At 46.2% G+C, this 20,126-nt stretch overlaps 1 protein-coding gene across 1 annotated transcript in view; it reads right to left on the bottom strand.

Moving 5' to 3' along the window:
- Positions 1-20,126, bottom strand: part of DNAH3 (dynein axonemal heavy chain 3) — a 123,838-nt gene that overhangs the window by 3,161 nt on the left and 100,551 nt on the right. Inside the window, exons 51-59 of the mRNA XM_038762475.1 lie at positions 19,211-19,409; positions 13,784-15,925; positions 12,277-12,502; positions 10,938-11,182; positions 9,248-9,364; positions 8,232-8,386; positions 7,242-7,409; positions 3,084-3,226; positions 802-1,006 (exon numbers count right to left, since the gene is read on the bottom strand). Of these exons, the coding sequence (XP_038618403.1) occupies positions 802-1,006; positions 3,084-3,226; positions 7,242-7,409; positions 8,232-8,386; positions 9,248-9,364; positions 10,938-11,182; positions 12,277-12,502; positions 13,784-15,925; positions 19,211-19,409 (3,600 nt within the window). The remainder of the gene's footprint in view (positions 1-801; positions 1,007-3,083; positions 3,227-7,241; positions 7,410-8,231; positions 8,387-9,247; positions 9,365-10,937; positions 11,183-12,276; positions 12,503-13,783; positions 15,926-19,210; positions 19,410-20,126) is intronic.

Below are 20,126 nucleotides of genomic sequence, written 5' to 3'. Positions count from 1 at the left end.
TTAGGCCCCAGGCTTCCCAACTCCCAAACCTGCTCCCTTTACCCGGATCTCACTGAAAAGTAAGCCATCCCAACCCGAGATCCCTTCCACAGAACTCCTTGTCCCTTGCTGAAAATGTGAGTCTGAGAGCAACAAATTTTCACCGCCAACTAACTCACTGCTCCACCCATCTGGCATTTTGTAACTGCCCCTTGCCTACCAAAGGATAGCGGCAGGATAGGATAGCAGTGGAAAGAGCACAGGCCTGGAAGCCAGAGGACCCTAAGTCTTCATTTCCTCCTTTCCCACTCCTTTCTGCTTTGCTCTGACACTCCCTTTCTTCACCACCACCTCCCCACAGCCCCACAGCACTTATGTACATATCCACAATTTATTTATTTATATTAATGTCTGTCTCCCCCTCTGGACTGTAAGCTCCTTATGGGCAGAGAATGCCTGTTATATTGTTGGGCTGTAATCTCCCAAGAGCTTAGTACAGTCTGTGTGCAGAGCACACAGTAAATGCTTAATAAATATGATTAATTGACCTGGGTTCTAATCCCAGCTCCGCCATTGTCTGCTGTGTGACCTCAGGCAAGTCACTTCACTCCTCTGTGCCTCAGTTCCCTAATCTGTAAAAATGGGGATTAAGACTGTAAACCCCATTTGGGAGAGGTACTGCATCCAACGCGATTAGCTTGCATCTACCCCCAGCTCTTAGAACAGTGCTTGACCCATAGTAAACACTTAACAGAAACCATTTTTTTTTTTAAAAAGGGAAGCAGACAGCCCATTCTGTCTGCTGCCCCGGATTCTCAGTACCTGGAAGAAGGCTAGCCGGGTGAGGAGGTCAGCCACGTAACCACCCAGTGGTTTCAGGGAGGGGTAAGACTTAGCGGCCCACATGGCTGGCACCTTCCCCACCAACATACTGTTGAAGACATCCTCCAGCTCAGCAGACATGAGAACTTGACCTTTGATGGCCCTCCCGAGGTTGACGAGGCTACTCCGCACCACATCCGTCAGCCTACGGGAACAAAGCCCATGCTCTTAACGAGGATTGCTAAGGGAGCGCTCTTAATAGCTTCCATGAAGATGGAAGATTTCCCAGAGGAAATAATGGAAAGTACATTGATGTGTTCCCAGAATTCAAAAAAGATCAACCCAAAGAAATAGATTTGAAAATAGTGATTAAAAGCACCATCTAGTTGCATAATCAAAGAGCAATGTAACATATACTGCTACTAAAATACTCTGGATTAAGTTTTCAAAATTGCAGATACTTAATTTTCGAAGTATCTTTCACATCTCATTCAGCAGAAAGGGGCCTTAGGCTAAGACTAGAGGTCATGTCAAGGTCACATCCTCCATAATTTCCACGGATTTTTGCACTCACAAAGTCTCATTGCATTTCAGTTATATCGATTGGCCTACTTTACTCTTTGTGTATTATCCCCCTATAGTAAATCATTTTTATGTCTGTCTTCCCTATGAGACTGTCAGCTCCTTGTACCTCTACTCTACTGTCTGCCAAGGTGCTTAGTACAGTACTCTGCACAAAGGAGGCATTCATTAAATATCACTGCTTGATGGATCTGTCCTCATCTAAAACTAAACTGACAACAAACAACTGCTGAAATGGACTTCAATCATTTTCTTCCAATCAGTCAAAATACTTCAAAGATTGAGTGGGAGGAGAAGGAGGGTGTCTGGGCCAAGGTAAATTTCTCTGTAAAACCAGGGCATTATTTCAAAGGCTGGGGGGTAAAGAGGGTGGAGGAGGAGCACTATAAGAAAGACCCAAACTAAAATTCAATCGTGCTATCGCAAAAGTGCACTAAAGGGATTGCATTACATGGCTGTGTAAAAGAAGGGTAAGAAAGAGGTAGAGGCAGCTGTGGGTGCAGCAACTGCAGAAGAAAAGGAGAAAAAGAAGAGGAAGAAGAGAAGGTGGAGTGAAGAAGAAGAGCTAGGGAGCAAGGTGAGTACTTTTAAATCTGTTTTGGATCTCTGAGTGCATATGTGTGAAACTCCTACTCCTCATTCCATATTTACTCCCTTCTCATTCACTCATTCCCTGTCTCTACATCTCGGCTCTTCCAAATGCCTATTTCTCTAAATCTATGTCTGTGATTCCATCTCTGTTTCTGCAAATCTATGTTGTCAACTCTACTTCTTCAAATCTCTTTCTTAGTCCTTCCTTCTGCCTCTTCTTCTCTTTTCCATAATTTGCCTCTGTTTTCTCTCTTTATTGCTCCCTCCCTGTCTGCCTCTCCTTATTTTTTTTGTTTTTCTTGGCCTTTTGCCTCTGACTGAGTGCCTAAAACCAAATGTAAGGAGTTCCATTTGTTGTGAAGAGGAACAGGCAACCATTGGAAATCTCTGAGTAGTGGGGATACGTGTACGGAATGTTACTTTAGAAAAATAATCTGGGCAGCTAAGTATGGACTGGAAAGGCAAGAGACTGGCAACAGGAAGATCAGCCAGGAGGCAGATGCAGTTGTCAAGACAAGATATGATAGGTACCTGGACCAGTGTGGTGGCTCTTTGGTTGAAGAGGAAGGGGCAGATCCTGGAAATGTTGTGGAGGAATAATTGGCTGCAGACAATACACAGTTGAAAGAGAGGGAGGCGTCATGCATGATGCAAAAGGGAGGAAGGAGAGAGGAAGAGAGTGTGTGTACAAGACAGAGAGAGCACACGAGAGGGAGAAAGAGCTTTTCACCTGTGAGAAATATAGTTCACAGACATCTTGAATGGGATTTTGCCTCCCATCAGTCCACTACCACTACAGTGAAGCTCTTCAGTCAGGACTGTTAGCAGTCACAACCTCCATTTCAAACCAAAACTTACTAGGCTTTCATTGTTTTTTTATGGTATTTGTTAAGAGCTTATTATGTGTCAAACACTCTACTAAGCACTGGGTTCAGTGGCCTCTCCACCCTTCGAAAGCCCCCGAGGAGAGGGAGGGGCCCCGAGAGAGAGCCACCATGGAGACAGGGTCACCCCAACTCTGGCTCCGTTGTTTTGGTAGGGGACCTTAGTAATCTTTACGCACACTATAAATCCCACCAGAAATCCTCTTTCAAAAACAGTCATCCCACCTATTGAATCTGATCAGCTCCTGTCTGAGAACAGTATTCATGGACTCTTCGTAGAGCACAGGATACGCCTTCATAATCTGCTCCAGATCAAAGTCCTTTGGTAACTTGGATAGGATGTCCCCTGCCAAGTCTTCAACCACTTCCTGAAATGACAAATTTGCAGAATACCATGGGTTTTAAAGAAATTGCTGGTGTTGTGACTAACACTTCTTCAGAAACCCACAGGCAAACTTCTGTCATTACCGCCCTTGAACTGACTTTTCTTCTCTTTTGAAGGATATTTACTTTGACCGTGAACAGGGACAATTTTCCACCTGATTATCTTGTATCTACCCCAGCACTTAATAAATACCACAGTTAATTCTTTAACTAACTTTCGACTCCCCAAAAGAAGGGAGGTTGAGCTGCAGAGGGAATACTGTAGAGGGAATACCCTGTAGATCCAAAGAGTGACCTCTCTCGTCCCACCCCTCCCTGGGCAGATTCCCACTTTCGGTCCTACCCTGAGTCGTTAGCTGTAGAACAGGCCAGACTGCTCCTCAGCTGAGTTCAGCCCCTTAAAAATCACCAGCCTGGAATCCCTTGAGGCTCTCGCCCCAGGACTCTGCAGGGTGACTCTCTCAGACTGTCAAGCTGTTGCTTGTTGGAGCAAACCAAAAGGGAAAAGCGACTACTGGGGGCATTCTGTTTTTAGAGCTGGAAATCTAATAATAATAATAATAATAATAATGTTGGTATTTAAGCGCTTACTATGTGCCAAGCACTGTTCTAAGCACTGGGGGGGATACAAGGTAATCAAGGTTGTCCCACGTGGGGCTCACAGTCTTAATCCCCATTTTACAGATGAGGTAACTGAGGCACAGAGAAGTTAAGTGACTTGCCCAAAGTCACACAGCTGACAATTGGCAGAGCGGGATTTGAACCCATGACCTCCGACTCCAAAGCCCGGGCCCGGGCTCTTTCCACTGAGCCACGCTGCTTCTCTAATAAGCATGACATATGTGAGGGTGACTGACAGAGCTGATCAGAGTTACAACAAATGACAGAAAGGCCTTGTTAGAAATATAATGGGCATTTTCACCCTTTTTTCAGAGAGGCCCTCTGATTCCTCAGGCTGCTGGAAGCAACCCCCACGCGCCATTCTCCACCTCTTACTCCACCTCTCCCTCTTCCCACACAGACAGGTCTATTAGGGGGATTACATGGCAGTTATAGAATCGGAGAACCAGAGAGCTGGAAAGGAGACATCTCATCCAAACCCCTACTTCCAAGATTAATGATCATTAAACCTTCCAGAGCTCAGTCAATCAAACCATAGTATTCACTGAGCAGCTACTGGGAACAGGGCACTGTACTAGGTGCTTTTGTACATTGGTACTGATACTAAAATAATTTACAGAGAGGAAGAAGACGGAAAAGGCATATGCAGATTGTGATTTCAGATCATGAGCCTCAAAAAGGACAGGGACCATGCCTAATTCCCATCTGTGTATTCCTTCCAAGCATTTAGGGCTGTTGCTCCGCATATAGTAAGTACTTAATTATTATTATTATTATGGCATTTGTTTTTTTAAAGGCATTTGTTAAGCACTTACTATGTGTTGAGCACTGTACTAAGCTCTGGGGTAGATGTGAGTTAATCAGGTAAGACATAGTTCATGTCCCATGTAGGGTTCACAGTCTTAATACGCATTTCAATATAGCTGAAGTAACTGAGGCACAGAGAAGTTATGTGATTTGCCCAAGGTCACACAGCAGACAAGTGGCGGAGGTGGGATTAGAACACATGTCTTCTGATTCCCAGGCCCTAGCTGTTTCCACTAGGCCATGCTGCTTCTCACATTTGTAAAGTGGTTACTATGTATCAAGCCCTGTTCAGAGCGCTGTAGTAGAGACAAGATAATCAGATTGGACACAATCCCTTTCCCTCATGGGGTTCACTAAGTAGGAGGGAGAATGGACATTTAATCCCCATTTTACAGTTGAGGAAATTGAGTTACAGAGAAGTGACTTGCCCATGGTCACAAAGGTCACAATTGGCAGAACTGGAATAAGAACCCAGGTCCTCTGAATCCCAGGCCTGGGCTCTTTCTATTAGGCCATGATGCTAAATTCATTCACTCATTCAATTGCATTTACTGTGCGCTTACTGTGTGCAAAGCACTGTCCTAAGCACTTAGCACTGTACTAATACTATTGCTACTAGATGTCCAAATGCTTAATAGAGTAGATAAGTCAGTACGTACAAGAGTGCTACACGTGATTATGAGAACATAAGAGGGTAGGTGGGGCAGAGATGCTGAGGTGGTAGTTGAGGCAATATAACTTGAGAAGAAAAATTAATCAGGGAAAACTTCCTAGAGAAGCAGTGTGGCCTAGTACAAATAATACGAACCTGAGAGTCAGAGGAGTCCAGATTCTAATCCTGACTCCACCACTTGTCTGCTGTGTGACCTTGGGCAAGTCACTTAACTTCTCCTTGCCTCAGTTCCCTTCATCTGCAAAATGAGGGTTCAATACTTGTTCTCCCTCCTACTTAAGACTGTGATCCCCATGCAGGACCTGATAAACTTGTATCTACCCCAGCGCTTAGTGCAGTGCTTGACAATTAATAGGTGCTTGACAGATACCAAAATTATCATTCGTATTATTTTTATTCCTGGAGAAGACGTGATCTCAGAAGGGCTTTCAAGGTGGGGAGGGAATTTCAGGCAGAAGGGAGAGAGCCAAGGGTCAGAGGTGGCAGGGTCAAGAATGAGGCACAGTGAGAACATGAGCTTGAGAGGACAGGAGTGAACCAGCTGCAGTGTAGGAGAAGAGAGTGGATAATTAGGAGGGAGAGAGCTGATCACCAGTGGTCAGGAGTTTGTTGAATGTGGAGAAGAATGGGTAACCATTAAAGTTTTTGAAGACAGTTGTCTGTAATTGTTTTCTGTTTAATTCCCCTGAAGGTAGATCCCACAGTCTCTCAATAATCCTTCTTTATGTTCAACCCAAATCTCTCCTAGTTTAAGTCCATTTATTACATTTGGACCTGCCATAGACACCCAAATACTTAATTGGGCTGGATCACCCCTTAGCCCATCTTTTCCCCAGGCTAAACCTTAATTCCCCTAACTTTTCTTCCTAAAACCTAGTTTTATTTTCCAGCCCTTCATTTCCTTCTGCCTTCTTGGGCACCTCCTCATTTTTCCTCTGTTCTTTTTCAAAGTCCTGTCCAAACACCAGCCAGCATTTGCAAGTTATATTCTTATCGACCCAGCTTAGTACTGTGATGGATTTTTTTAGTCATGGCATTGCATTTACTGATTCACGATGACAGAGTCTCCCATCGAGAACCATGGATGAGTTCCGGACCTGGGATTTCAGAGTATCTCTCACCACTGAAGGTCTAGGCTATACAGGTCTTCCCTACTTATGGAGCTGGGACTCAAACCCGAGATTTCAGATTCCCAGAGCCTTGCTCTTTCCACTGGATTAACAGCAGGGCTGACTCATACTCTGCTTAAGGTTAACTAGGTTCCCAGGTCTATTTCTGCTAAACTTAGGCCTAACTCAACTTCCCCATCCTGTCTACGTGTTTGTATTTCATCCCTAAGGGAACTTAATACCTTTACCCTTTTGAATCTCATCCTGCTTCGTGGGATAATTCTTTTTTAAAATTTGTTTATTCCTGTCTTCCATTTTAAGCACTCAGTGCCGTGCTCTGAATGCAGTAAGCACTCAAATGCGATTAGTTGATTGATTACTATCATCTGCAAATTTGGTGGATAAGGTATATTAGGTCCAGAAATGAATATTTCAATAATAACAATAATAATAATAGTACTTATTACGAGTTTACTAAGTGGCAGCACTGTTCTACGTGCTGGGGTAGATAGAAGTTAATCAGGTCGGACATAGTCCCTGTCCCACAGGGGGCTCACACCCTTATCCCCATTTTACAGATGAGGTGGCCGAGGCCCAGACTTGCCCAAGGTCACACAGCAGATATGTGGCGGAGCTGGGATTATAAGTCAGGTCCTTCTGACTCCCAAGCCCGTGCTCTTACCTAGTAAGCCATGCTGATTCTCAATAAGACCCTAGTGCCCTCCCAGGGTTCCCTAAGATGAGAGATTTCACATGGCGTCACTCCAGAAACTTTGAGCCTGATGTTACCTGAGGAGATTTGCCCCCTCCTCCAGCTTGCCTGGGCAGAGTCGACAACACTCCATTAAATAACTGGTTGGTTTCCTGGTTATCCTTCGTGATGTCTGCATTCTCATGGAGGCCAAAAACCTCCGGATGGGTCGTGATGGGCAGGCCCCGGAGATACTCTAAATAGGACTGCAAAGGAAACCTTCAGCTTAAAGAAGAACGGTCACAAATTCCTGCCAAGCCAATCGGGAGTCAGGCCAGAGGGTTTACATCCAAGTGAGCATGTTAGACTGGTTCCAGACCAGGCCTGGCCTGAAGTCCAGCTAGTACGCAGTCAGTATTGAAAAGGAAGTTCTGACACTGGGAGGTTCCTGAGAATGAGGGTTAGGGTCATTTGAGGCTCCTCATTCATTATTTTACAAAAAAGCAGTATAGGGCAGCTGGCCCCTGTCAGAGTCATACCTGGAGAGTTTCCAGTCCACTACCAGCCTCGACTAGGGGAGGGAGAGTCAAGTAGAGGCATATGCATTGACCAGTGGCTAGCGAGTGGAAGGCAATCTGCTACAAGTCAAAACTTACCTGTGCAGGAGTGGCATGGGAGACAGTCGAGGGCAGATACTCAAGTTTACTGTGTGGAAGGAGGCAATGCTAAGCCACTTCTGTATTTTTACCAAGTAAAATCTGTGGATACACTACCAGAACGATTGTAGATGGAGGTGGGGCGTTCTGGGAGAGATGCGTCGGTGGAGTCGCTGTGGGTCGGAGACGACTCGACAGCATAAGACAAGACGAGGGCAGCTGATTGAGCAAAAGTCTAAAAAGGCACAGGTTGTCCTAACCCCGGCTTGGACTTTGAACCCTCCTGACTCACATCTCAGCTTCCATAACTGGAAAATGGGGCCAAAGCAATAACCACTTTCCTCGCTGAAGGTGCTGTGAGACCCACCACAGCACAGTTAGGCAGTCCCTGTGTCAGGCTATGGACTGGAGAGAAAGCAGGCTCCTCCTCACCTGGTAGGGGCCGTGAAGAGGGATGTAGTAGACCTCTCCTGGAGCGATAACGTACTTATCCTTTTTGATATCCTTATTGTAAAAGATGGAAAGCAGCGATAGAAGGAGACGCCTGTCTTTGTCATCTGTCACTCTCCCACCATAATTACATTCACCTGATGAAAGTGAATAGAAATGGGTTTGAAGGGCTGAATGCAGTTTGGGAGTTGCTGCAAAACCAACAAACGAAACTGAAAGAACTCAGAAACCAGGGGTGCTGAGATTTCCTGGCTCTGTCCTTTGCCTGCTGCATGACCTTGGATGAGTCACTTGATTTCTCTGAGTCTCAGCTTCTTCATCTGTCAAAATGTACTTGTACTTCCCAAGCACTTAGTACAGTGTACTGCACACAGTAAGCGCTCAATAAATATGATTGAATGAATGAATGAATGAAAATGGGGATAAGATACTTCCTTTCCTGCCAAGACTGTGAGGCTCATGTGGGGCAGGGACTGTATCCAATCGGCTTATCTTGTATCTACCCCAGCGCTGAACACAGTGCTTGGCACACAGTAAGCACTTAACCAATACCACAATTATCATGATCACTTCCTTCTGCACTGCACTGGGATGGCTAAACTCAGCTCCGAGTTTAACTCAGGCTCTTTCTGTTTGGCAAGTCTCTCTCACTTTTAGCCCCTAACAGGTTTGTTTTTGTTTTGTTTTTTTGCATGCTGGCCCAAAGTAAGTACCCAAGCTACAAGTCTGGGGTGAAAAAGCTGACTGCCTGTGGGGCTCAGAAACGAGCCCATGGGTGGCATTTAAAGCCATAACTTGAAAATGCCAGTGTTTATTTGTCCTGCACGGCAGCTTGGCTCTCAGAAGAGCCATTAGGGATGCGTCACCAAGTAATTAGTCAGAGAGCAGCGGCTCATCACCATGACAGCCCTGGGAGGTGGTGAGTCGATGAGCACGGGAGGGGAGAGAGGTGGGGAAGCGAGGAGAGGTATTCATGGGTTGGTGACGCCTTCCGATACCTGTTAGGTAGGTCAGGGCTTCAAACGGCACCTCGTCATATTCATTCAGGAACATCTGGATCTGCCGCAAGCTGATCCTCAGGTCAGACTCGTTGAATTCATAGGGGATGTTCCACCCTGTTAGGTCAGAGGAAGAGGGGAGGCAGCGCACAAGGCTCTTAACTCCCATTTCCAGATAATGGCGATGGACTTACCCATCACTGTGAGATGAGGCCCCTTTCTGAGGGGGTAAATAAACAGTGCAGCCTAATGGAAAGAGCACGGGCCTGGCAGCCCGAGGACCTTGGTTCTAATTCCTGCTCTGCCACTTGTCCGCTGTGTGACCTTGGGCAAGTCACTTAACTTCTCCATGCCTCAGTTCTCCCATCTGTGAAATGGGGATTCAATACCCATTCTCCTCCCTACTTAGACTGTGAGCCCCTTGTGGGACCTGATTATCTTGTATCTACTCCAGTGGTTGGTGCAGTAAGCACTTAAAAATACCTATTATTATTATTATTATTATTATTATTATTATTATTAAGTAGCCTGGCCAAATGAAAGCCTTTACTGTGATATTTACTGTCGACATGGGAGTTGTTGGGCCCATGACAACATTCACTTTAACTCAATTTGCTTATTGCAGGCACCTTTTATGACAGTGAAGTTAACATCCTGGTGTTCACAAAGTGAAACTAGAGCTTTTGTTGCTCCCAGTCAGCTTGATAATAAGGATACCAGATGATGAGTTATTTCTCTCGGGTGGATTAATAACTTGTCAGATTATTTTTGCAAATGACTTCAGAAATTTGCTCTAGCAGTGTGAGAACTCTAACCCATACCCAGTCCTTCTGACCTGGATGAATCTCATCCATTATCTTCAGTTTAAAAGGCTCCACTCATTCATTCATTCATTCAATCGTATTTACTGAGTGCTCACTGTGTGAGAGCACTACACTAAGCACTCGGGAAGTACAAGTTGGCAGCATATAGAGATGGTCCCTACCCAACAACGGGCTCACACCCAGACCCAGGACCCACAATTATCCGGATATTTTACAGAAGAAAATCACTCTGTTCTCTTTGAATGACCTGGAGGACTAAAGAAAAAATGGTTACTTTGCCTGAATTTGTTATGGGTGGAAATGTGTGTGCTAATTCTGTTGTACTGTACTCTTCAAAGCGCTTAGTACAGTGCTCTGCACATAGTAAGTGTTCAATAAATACCATTCATTGATTGATTGAATTTTTCAGTTCCTTCTGCAGAACTAAAATTGGAATGATACAGAGATTAGCCTAGCCCTAGAACCAGGGTTACCCACAAATTTGGGAAGCCTTCCGTATTTTTCTCATGCTTCCCCCTACTTCTAATTTGTTTTAGTGTGTGTTTCCCCTGCTAGATTGCAGGAACCTTGAGGGCAAGGGTCATGTCTGCTAACTCTATCGTACTCTCTCACATGCTTAGTGCAATTCTCTGCACACAGTAAGTGATCAATAAATGCCATTGATTAATTGATTCCTTCAATAACTAAGGCCAACATAGGGGAACCTGTCCCCTGTGAAGGTATCTCGCGATCACAAGCCCACCATTTGTCAGAGATGCCGCCTCACTCCTGGGCAGAACTCCAAATTCAGGATGTCGATCCTCTAAATTACAAATCCGCCCCCCCACCCACCGCCCGCCATCCCGTCCCCCATGTTCAACTCTCACCCAGGGGTCCAAAGTTTCTCCTTTCTTGAACAATAGCATGGAAGAAGCAAAGGCCAAACAACAACTTCTGCCACATCTTTGGCTTTCCACAACTCCTGAAGAAAACAGGGTCCGAGATGGGGTCATTGAGATAGGAGCGGAGAAGATTTGCCCGAACCCCTTTAGGCGGTTCATTGGTCATTTTGATTCCATTTTGGAGGATGCTGACTGGAAACTTTTCTGACGGGTAACTCGTCAGCCATAACCTGAAAAGAGAGAGATGTGATGAAGAGGGCCGACTGTCAGAAAGATCAGACTCGCTAGAAGACCCTGTGCTCCTGATAATAGCCAATTACCTTGAGCCCAGCCAGGCCTGCAACACAGCTCCTGGTTTTGAATACTTGGAGAATTAATGACTGTTATTTCTCTGCTACTTCCAACACTAGCCTTGCAAACAAGTACGAAAATTTACCAGACTCCCAAAGATGGCTAGAAGCCCAATCCCATACCCAAGACGAACATAAACAGTAAAATAATACATCCATTCTTCTTACTGTGAACCTTTTCTGAGAGATTTGCTACTTACAATTCCTTTTCTCCCATTCCCTTCTGCATCACCCTTGCACTTGGATTTGCACCCTTTATTCACCCCTCCCTCAGCCCCTCGGCACTTATGTACCCATCTGTAATTTATTTTTTTATATTAATGTTTGCCTCCCACTCTAGACTGTACTTGTTGTGAACAGGGAAAGTGCCTATCAACTCTAATATACTGTACTCTCCCAAGCACTTAGTACAGAGCTCCGCACACAGTAAATGCTCAATAAATATGACTGATTGATTGATGGACTGCAAGTTTGACAAATATGGGTGCAATGGAATCAAAAGCTGATTAAGAAAAGAGGTTGCTTTGGTGGTGGGCTTTCTGACTAAACAGTGAAGTTTCTCGCTGCTTTGCAGTTTATTCCAATAGATGAGAATTCATCAGTGAGTTGGCAGAATGAGGATTCTTTGCCTCAGATTTGGGAGTGGGGATGGGGGAAGGGTGATTGATAATAGGGAGATGAAACACAAGAAACACCGTGACCTAGTGGAAAGAGCACAGGCCTGGGAGTTTGAAGGACCTGGGTTCTAATCCCAGTTCCACCACTTGTCTGCTATGTGACCTCGGGCAAGCCACTGTGTAATTTAGGTCTAAATTACCTCTTCTGTAAAATGGGGATTAAGACTGCGAGCCCCATGTGGGACATGGACTACATCCAACCTGATTAGCTTGTTTCTACCCCAGCACTTAGTACAGTACCTGGCACTTAACAAATACCATAATAAGGGTATGCGGGGAGGGGAGGAGCCTATGAACCTGAAGTCCTCGTTGGTTTGTTCAGAGATGATCACTTCCTCACAAATCTTCTCCAAAGTTGGCATCCAGCTGGTGGCCAGGTGGCAGTTCTGCAAGACGACCCACGTTCCTTTGACAATAGCAGTGCTGATCATTTGGGCAGCAATGGGACCTTGGCCCTGGCCAAGGGAGATGGTCTGAATTTTGGTACCTCCCATGTCCAGATCTTCCGCAAACTTTAACAACCCTGGTGACAAGGACATAAGGGACTTTAGTCAAGACAATGACCAAGGCTTCACAGCCAGCAGAAACAGCTATCTGGGGAAAAGATGCACAACATTTTTTAAACTCCCTTCCACTAGGATAAAAGGGTAATATGCGGCTAGTACCTTTTGACACATATTAGAAAGAAAAGACTGAAATGCATTTGGGTTGAAACCCCACTGACTGCTTTTTTGTTGTTGTGGCTTTTTTCTGGGAGATTGCACCCTTGGATAAGCAAACTAGACTGGCTTGCTAACCTGCCTGACTGACAACTGCTGCCTCGGGGGCACTAGTTCAGTTGCTCTTACTTGTTAAGAGCCCAGCCATCTTGGACTCTAAAATCAAGAAAGGAACCAGTGCTCAGTCATGGGAAACCAGCGCTCAGTTGGAGGTGAATAATTCAGTACAGCAGCATGGCCTAGGGTATACAGCATGAGCCGGAGAGTCAGAAGGATCTGGATTCTAATCCCAGCTCCGCCACTTGTCTGCTGTGTGACTTTGGGCAAGTCACCACACTTTTCTGTGCCTCGGTTACCTCTTCTGTAAAATTGGGATTAAGATAGTGAGCCCCATGTGGGAAAAGGATGGTGTCCAACCTGATTAGCTTGTATCTACCCCAGAGCTTAGTACAGTGCCTGGCACATAGTAAGTGCTTAACAAATGCCATAAAAAACTAGATAATATAAAACAGAGGAGATGCGATGGGTCCAGTAAATAGTGGAGCAAGGAGTCCTGGGACCTGTCAAGGTTATGAGAGATGCAGTCCTGGCTCAATGGAGTACGGAGAGAGTGAGAGAGAGATATAATAAAAATAATAATAGTGGTATTTGCAAAGTGCTTACTATGTGCCTGGCACTGTACTAAGCGGGCACTATGGCAGGGCGAGAATGTTGCATGAGTGAGAGGAGGCAGACATGCAGTCGGTGAGAGTTTAGTAACCAAAAGAGTGGATGATCCATTTGCAGATCATCCACTCTGTCCACGGCTAGGCCTGGGGAATCAGAGGATTCTAATCCCAGCTCTACCATTTGCCTGCTATATGATTTGGGCAAGTCACTTCACTCCTCTGAGCCTGATCCTCAACTGTAAAATGGGGATTCAACACCTGTTCTCCCTCCCCCTTAGACTAGGATCCTCACGGGGGACAAGGACTTTGTCCGACCTGATCATCTTCTATCCATCCCAGAGCTTAGTATGGTCCTTAAATACCACAATAATAATATTATTTGATAACTGAGATTCGACTTCATTTTTATTCCCTCACCTGCCATGGGGTCGGCGCCTGGAGATAAAATGAAGATCAGCGGCGCGCAGCAGGTCGAGTCGCCGTAGGATCCCTGCAGGTCAAACGTGGGTGGTTCAATGTAAGTCCTTCCCATGTTGTCCACAATGAAGTCCTGGGTGGCTGGAACGATCTTGTCTGGGCGCAAACACCTGAGAACAGTCAGCCGATCTAGCCCCTGCAGACCCTTCCACAGGTCGGGGAACATCATCTCGTGGGGCCGGGCCGAGTCGTAGATCTTTTTCCAGAGAGCAACGTTGCTTTCGACATGTTCCCTCAGCCCCCGCAGGTTGGGCAGGCCGGAGGCCCGCACAATCTCGGCCCAGGATTTGTCAGACAGCCACTCGGGGGCTGGGTTGGGGTGGGGGTTTTCCAGAGCCACCCCTCCAGTCAGCAGGAACCTCCACATCTCGTCATCAATCTCCCCCTTCCCTTTCATGATCCCCACGGTCAGGAGGAGGGAGAAGAGCAGCTTGTCTTTCTCAAAGAGGGAGCGGCAGACGTTATTATAGATGCTCACCGTAAAGTGGTCAATGATAGACTCGATCCGCTCCTGCAGGTCCTCGCTCTTCCGACTGTGGGCCAGGGAGAGCACATACAGGTTGATGAACCACATCAGGGAATACTGGTACATTGGCTCAATGTTGGCCAGATCAGAAATGCAAAAGAAGATGGTGGAGGAATGAATGGCCACCGGCTTGTAGCCCATTCGCGTGGCATCTATCTGCATCTCGGTCATGGAGGCAATTTTTTGCTTCTCCGAGATCTCTTCGGAGAGCACTTTGGAGGAAGACAAGACCTTGATGGCGGTCTCGTCTTCTAGAATGTTGCCTTGCGATTTGGACAGGACCTCCAGGATCTTGTCTTCGATTTCTTTCAGCTGCTTCTTGTTGGCGGCGCTCTCGATAATCAACTGGTTCTTCTTCTCTTCCAAATCAGGCTTTTCCTTAGCGGCCACGATGCCGAGCAGCTGGTCTTGGAGACCCAGGGGTGTGATCATGAAGTTGAGAAGGCAGACTTTCACAGCTACCTCGGGGAGGTAATGAGGATTCCTCAGACGGGTCGTGATGTAGAGTTTGAAGTCGCGCGAGTACTCGATAATGTTTTCTCCCAGCCTCATGTACTCTACTCCTTGCTGCTTAAAGGTCTGCTTGAGTAAGATGGGCTCGATGAAGGCGTCCAGCTCCTCACCGATGTTCTCCAGGAGGACTGGCGTGCCGAACTGCAGCGCGTGCTCCAGTGTCCTCACGTAATTGGTGTCGGTCTGCTTGATGACGGACAGCTTGTTGGCTTTCTCCATGTTTTTCACCCACTTGTTGGCCTGCCCCTGGGGGTCGATCATTAAAGCCCACCTCCGGGAATTGGAGACGATGATACCGTTGTCGCTGGAAAAAGAGTCAATCGGCAGGCCGGCGATCTGCCAGGCCCGGATCTTGACCGGATCCCCCAGAGTGTTACTTAGGCTGAAGTCGTCCGACCCTGGGATTGCCTTCTTCTTGCAGAGTTCCAGCCACTCGCTTTGGCACCGGTGACGGTAGTCCACCGTAAAGGCTCCCAAGTAAGCCACGGTGCCCGAGGACAGCAACACATCCCCCGTCAGGTTGACGTAGCGGATTCCCAGGAGCCGGGCGGCTTCCGTCCACCTGTCCTTCTCCCCTCCCAGGCCGCTGATGAGCTTCTCGGCCCGGATCAACTTCTGGGAGCAGAGCTCGATGTTGTCCTCTAATTCCTTCTTCCTCCGGTTCATGTCTTCGAACTCGTCATTGAGCGCCTGGAGGCGATCCACCACCAGCTTCAGCTCCGCCCGCTTCAGGTTCAGCTTCTGCATCTGCACCTCGAGCTTCCCCTCCGCCTCCCTCAGCCGCTCCCGCTTGGGGGCCACCACTTTGGCCACTCGGTCGTACACCTCCATGGCCCTCACCCACTTGCACAGCCCCTCGCAGGCTGACGAAACATTTTTGATGACCGCCGGCTGGAAGTCCGGATGGTCGATGAACCTCTCCCGGATCCTCTTCATCACTGCTACAGGAATATTGTCTTTGTCGTATGTCTTCAAGCTGTCCAGGAACTTCAGATCCCCGAGGATCTTCCTGGATGTTCCCCAATAATCCTCTATCATCTTACCTGTTCGGCACAAGAATGAGAGGTATTGGGTCATCGATCCCTCAATAGGGGGTATTTATCAGGTGCTTACTGTGGGCAGAGCACTGTGTTAAACGCTTGGGAGAGTACGGTACAACAGAGTTGGTAGATACGTCCCCTACCCACAACAAGCTTACACAGCCTAGAGGGGTCATGATGATAATGATGATGATGATAGCATTTACTAAGCGCTTACTATGTGCAAAGCACTGTTCTAAGCACTGGGGAGGTTACAAGGTGATCAGGTTGTCCCACGGGGGGCTCACAGTCTTAACCCCCATTTTTACAGATGAGGTAACTGAGGCACAGAGAAGTGAAGTGACTTGCCCAAAGTCACACAGCTGACAATTGGCGGAGCTGGGATTTGAACCCATGACCTCTGACTCCAAAGCCCCTGCTCTTTCCACTGAGCCACGCTGCTTCATGTGTCATGGGTCACGTGATCATCTTACTGCCATGCCTGATCTGCTTTGGTTTAGTCAATTGAACCAATGCTTTTCACACCCTGGTAGGATCGACAAGCTATTCAGCCACTCTGTTGGGCATTACATAGACTGTCATTTCATTTTCCTCCACCTTGTTTCAGGAAGACTTCAGCTATGTGAAGACAGATGAGGCTTAATATCTTTCAGGATTATTACTTGGTGAGTCAGCCACTTTGGATAGATTAGCAGCATTGCAATTCAGGCTAAATGCTTTTAACAGTTTGGCAGACAAAGGTTTACAATTTTTTTCCTGGGCTTATTCAGTGGATACAAATGATTCTAGTCCTATTAACTGCTCTACATTTCAAGAGACTCACTTCACCTTGTCTCAAGTACCCAGATACAAAATACCACTGTACATGTTGTGAGGAATATCTTGGAAACACGTTTGCCAGGAGGGGTTAAATGATTATTTGTTCCCCTTTAAAAATATCAATTGCACTCCATTCCAGTCTACTGGAGGGCTAGTGACCATTCTTCCTACTTCATTGTGTTGGAGCACGAGTGTAGATTTACTGAAGCGGTGTAGCCTAGTAGAAAGAGCACAGGGCTGGGAGTCAGAGCATCCGGATGCTGATCCCGGCTCCCCCACTTGACTGCTGTGTGATCTTAGGCAAATCACTGTATTCCTCTGTGCCTCAGTTCCCTCATCTGCAAAATGGGGATTCAATTCTTGTTCTCACTTTTACAAGGACTTTGAGCCCCATGTGGGACTTGATCATCTTGTGTATCTACCTCAGCATTTAGTACAGTGCTTGGCACATAGTAAGTGCTTAACAAATACTATAATTATTATTATGTCTGTTATATTGTACTCTCCCAAGCACTTAGTACAGTGTTCCACACACAGTAAGTGCTCAATAAATATGATTGACTATTATTTTTATTATTGTTATTATTTCAGAGAAGGTGTGATGGGTAAAAAAATCAATGTACTAAAGAGGTGGATGTTTCAATTTATTAAATGGCCATTTTGAGTATTAAGTGTGCCACTGGGCAGTTTCTTCAACTCTTGCTTGGGCTATAAAAATGAAAGACAATTCTACACAGCTTCTCTCCCTATTCCCCCTTTCTTTTCCTCTTCTCTCCCTCCCCCCAGCTCCTCATCTCCCCCAAAATCCAATTTTTGAGTTCCAGCACATTCCCTCCTCCCAGCTTCGGGCTTGGGAGTGGTCTGGAAGGGACTTTGAGCAGGAGCTAATGGAAGGACAATTTGGTATCACGGGGAAGTGGATTCCCCTTGATCTGTGAGTTAGCCAGGATTTCTAGAGACATTATAGGGCTTTACTGTCTTTAGGATGACACAGATTTCAATGACTTCAAAGGTTAAAGGTGTTACCTTCTTCACTGAAGTCTCTGGCCTGTCTTTGAAGTTTGGGAGGAGGTGGAGGGAGGGACAAAGAAATCAGTCTTAATGCCATACTTTAAATGCCATCTGGGTTTTCAAAAAGTATGAAAAGCCATTTCTTATTAAGCCCATGCACAGAGAGACTGGGGAGAATATTGTGAGAATGAACCCCTGTGGCTCAGAGGGCAGGGGGCCCTAGCAGAAGCACAGCAGTATTTCAGCAGCCTCTGGAGGGTCCTGGGAATGCTGGGACTCCGCAATGGTAGACTGTAGAAATGGTAATAATACTTCAGCTCCATGTGGTTAAAACCCCACAAGGCCCAAACGCACTTGTTTCCTCAAAAGCAAGAAAGCCCGAAGTTCCCTAAAGGAACTGCTAAAGGGTCGGCAGACGTTAGGAGATGCCTTGTTCCACAGAGTCACCTTCCATCCAACTGTCCTTGCTGTCTCTGGGTTACTGTTGGTGTCCACAAGCTGAGGAGCACCTTCCTTCCCCTCCACCTTCTGGACAGACTTCCCTGGAGTCCCACCGACTGGGCTGTTTGGCTCACTGAGCCACCAGTCTCGTGGAGAAGTTCGAAAACAATCTGTAGGCTCCAGGTGACCTGCTTGTCACCCTACCAAGGGTGCCCCAATTTCCTTGTGTCTTAAGAGGAAGTAGTTTGGTCTAGTGGATAGAGCAGGGGCCTTGGAGCCAGAAGGACCTGGGTTCTAATCCCAGCTCTGTCTGGCGTGGGACCTTGGGCAAGACACTTAACTTCTCTGTGCCTCAGTTCCCTCATCTGTAAAATGGGGATTAAGACTGTGAGCCCTATGTCCGACCTGATTATCTTGTATCTACCCCAGGGCTAAGAAAAGTTCCTGGCACATAGTAAGCATTTAACAAATGCCATTATTGTTGTTGTTAATTTCTACTCTTCCTGCTCCTTTATCTACTGCTAATGAGGTTCACAAGCATCTAGTAGCAGACACTTCCAATCCTCCTTCCCTTCCCCACAGCACCTGTATATATGTATATATGTTTGTACATATTTATTACTCTATTTATTTATTTTACTTGTACATATCTATTCTATTTATTTTATTTTGTTAGTATGTTTGGTTTTGTTCTCTGTCTCCCCCTTTTAGACTGCGAGCCCACTGTTGGGTAGGGACTGTCTCTATATGTTGCCAATTTGTACTTCCCAGGCACTTAGTACAGTGCTCTGCACATAGTAAGCGCTCAATAAATACGATTGATGATGATGATGACGATGATGAATAACTAAGTACTAAAAAGGAGAAGACTCTCTGCCTCCTGATTTCTTCTAGCTCCCCACTACCTGTGTCTTCTAGATCCTTAGCATCCAAATAATCCAGTGCTTATCAGAATGGCTGCAAGTGAATCTTAGGGTTCCCAACTCTCCAGATGTTTCTCCCTAGGGAGTGTTTTACCGCTGCCACTCGGGTCCGGTTTCCTCTCCGGCTTCATTCCTTTCATGACACAGATACTCTCCATGATGAGCTTGACGGGGCCCGGGGGATTCTGCATCGACTTGACAAGCGTGATGTCCGAGGGATTCAGGGTGTCAAGCGCCGCCAGGGCAGCCTCTAGGGCAGGCATAGCCTCGGCAAGGTCTCCTTCGCATTCATCCTACAGATACACAGGCACTGTTATTGAACCAGCACTGACGCACAGAAAGACCCAACAGAACTCTAATGCCAGTGCTGATTCCTCTCCGCTCAACATTCATCTAAATCACCCGGAGACCTTGCCTTCATTTGAGCAGTGTCTATATTTCTTTTTCTTGTAATTACCAAGGGTTACAGTGACATCTCAATTATTCTGAGGGTGATTAACCAATGTATCAATTATTCTGGCTCTGGTTTCCTTCTCCCCCCTCCCTAGGGCTGCATACCTTTTGGAGGTATATATATATGTATATGTATATGTATATGTATACACATATGTGTGTGTATATATATATATGTATACATATATGTATATGTGTACATATATATGTATATATATGTATACATATATGTATATGTGTGTGTGTGTGTGTATGCACCTTCAGTAGCAATGCTGAGGGAGGAGGAGAAAGGCGGTCAAAGGTATACAATCTATACAGTTGCTACAAGTTGGAAATTTCACCATTTAGGATGTAGTTTTTAAAGCCATTGCTCTCCTGACTATCCTTCTTCTTTGAGGTGGGGGTATTTGCTCAAGGTCACGCCTTGTGAGTGGCCCTGACACAAAATAAGCATTTTGGATTTTCAGTGTATTGCCCATGTTGCCACTGTACTGCAGGACAGGGAGAATCCAAGGGTTGGCTCAATTTATCATTCTCTTACAACCTTAGACTGTATG

The sequence above is a fragment of the Tachyglossus aculeatus genome, chromosome 21 (assembly GCF_015852505.1).
Source record: "Tachyglossus aculeatus isolate mTacAcu1 chromosome 21, mTacAcu1.pri, whole genome shotgun sequence".
NCBI classification, from domain to species: Eukaryota; Metazoa; Chordata; class Mammalia; order Monotremata; family Tachyglossidae; genus Tachyglossus; species Tachyglossus aculeatus.
This window is presented reverse-complemented; position numbering and strand designations above follow the sequence as displayed.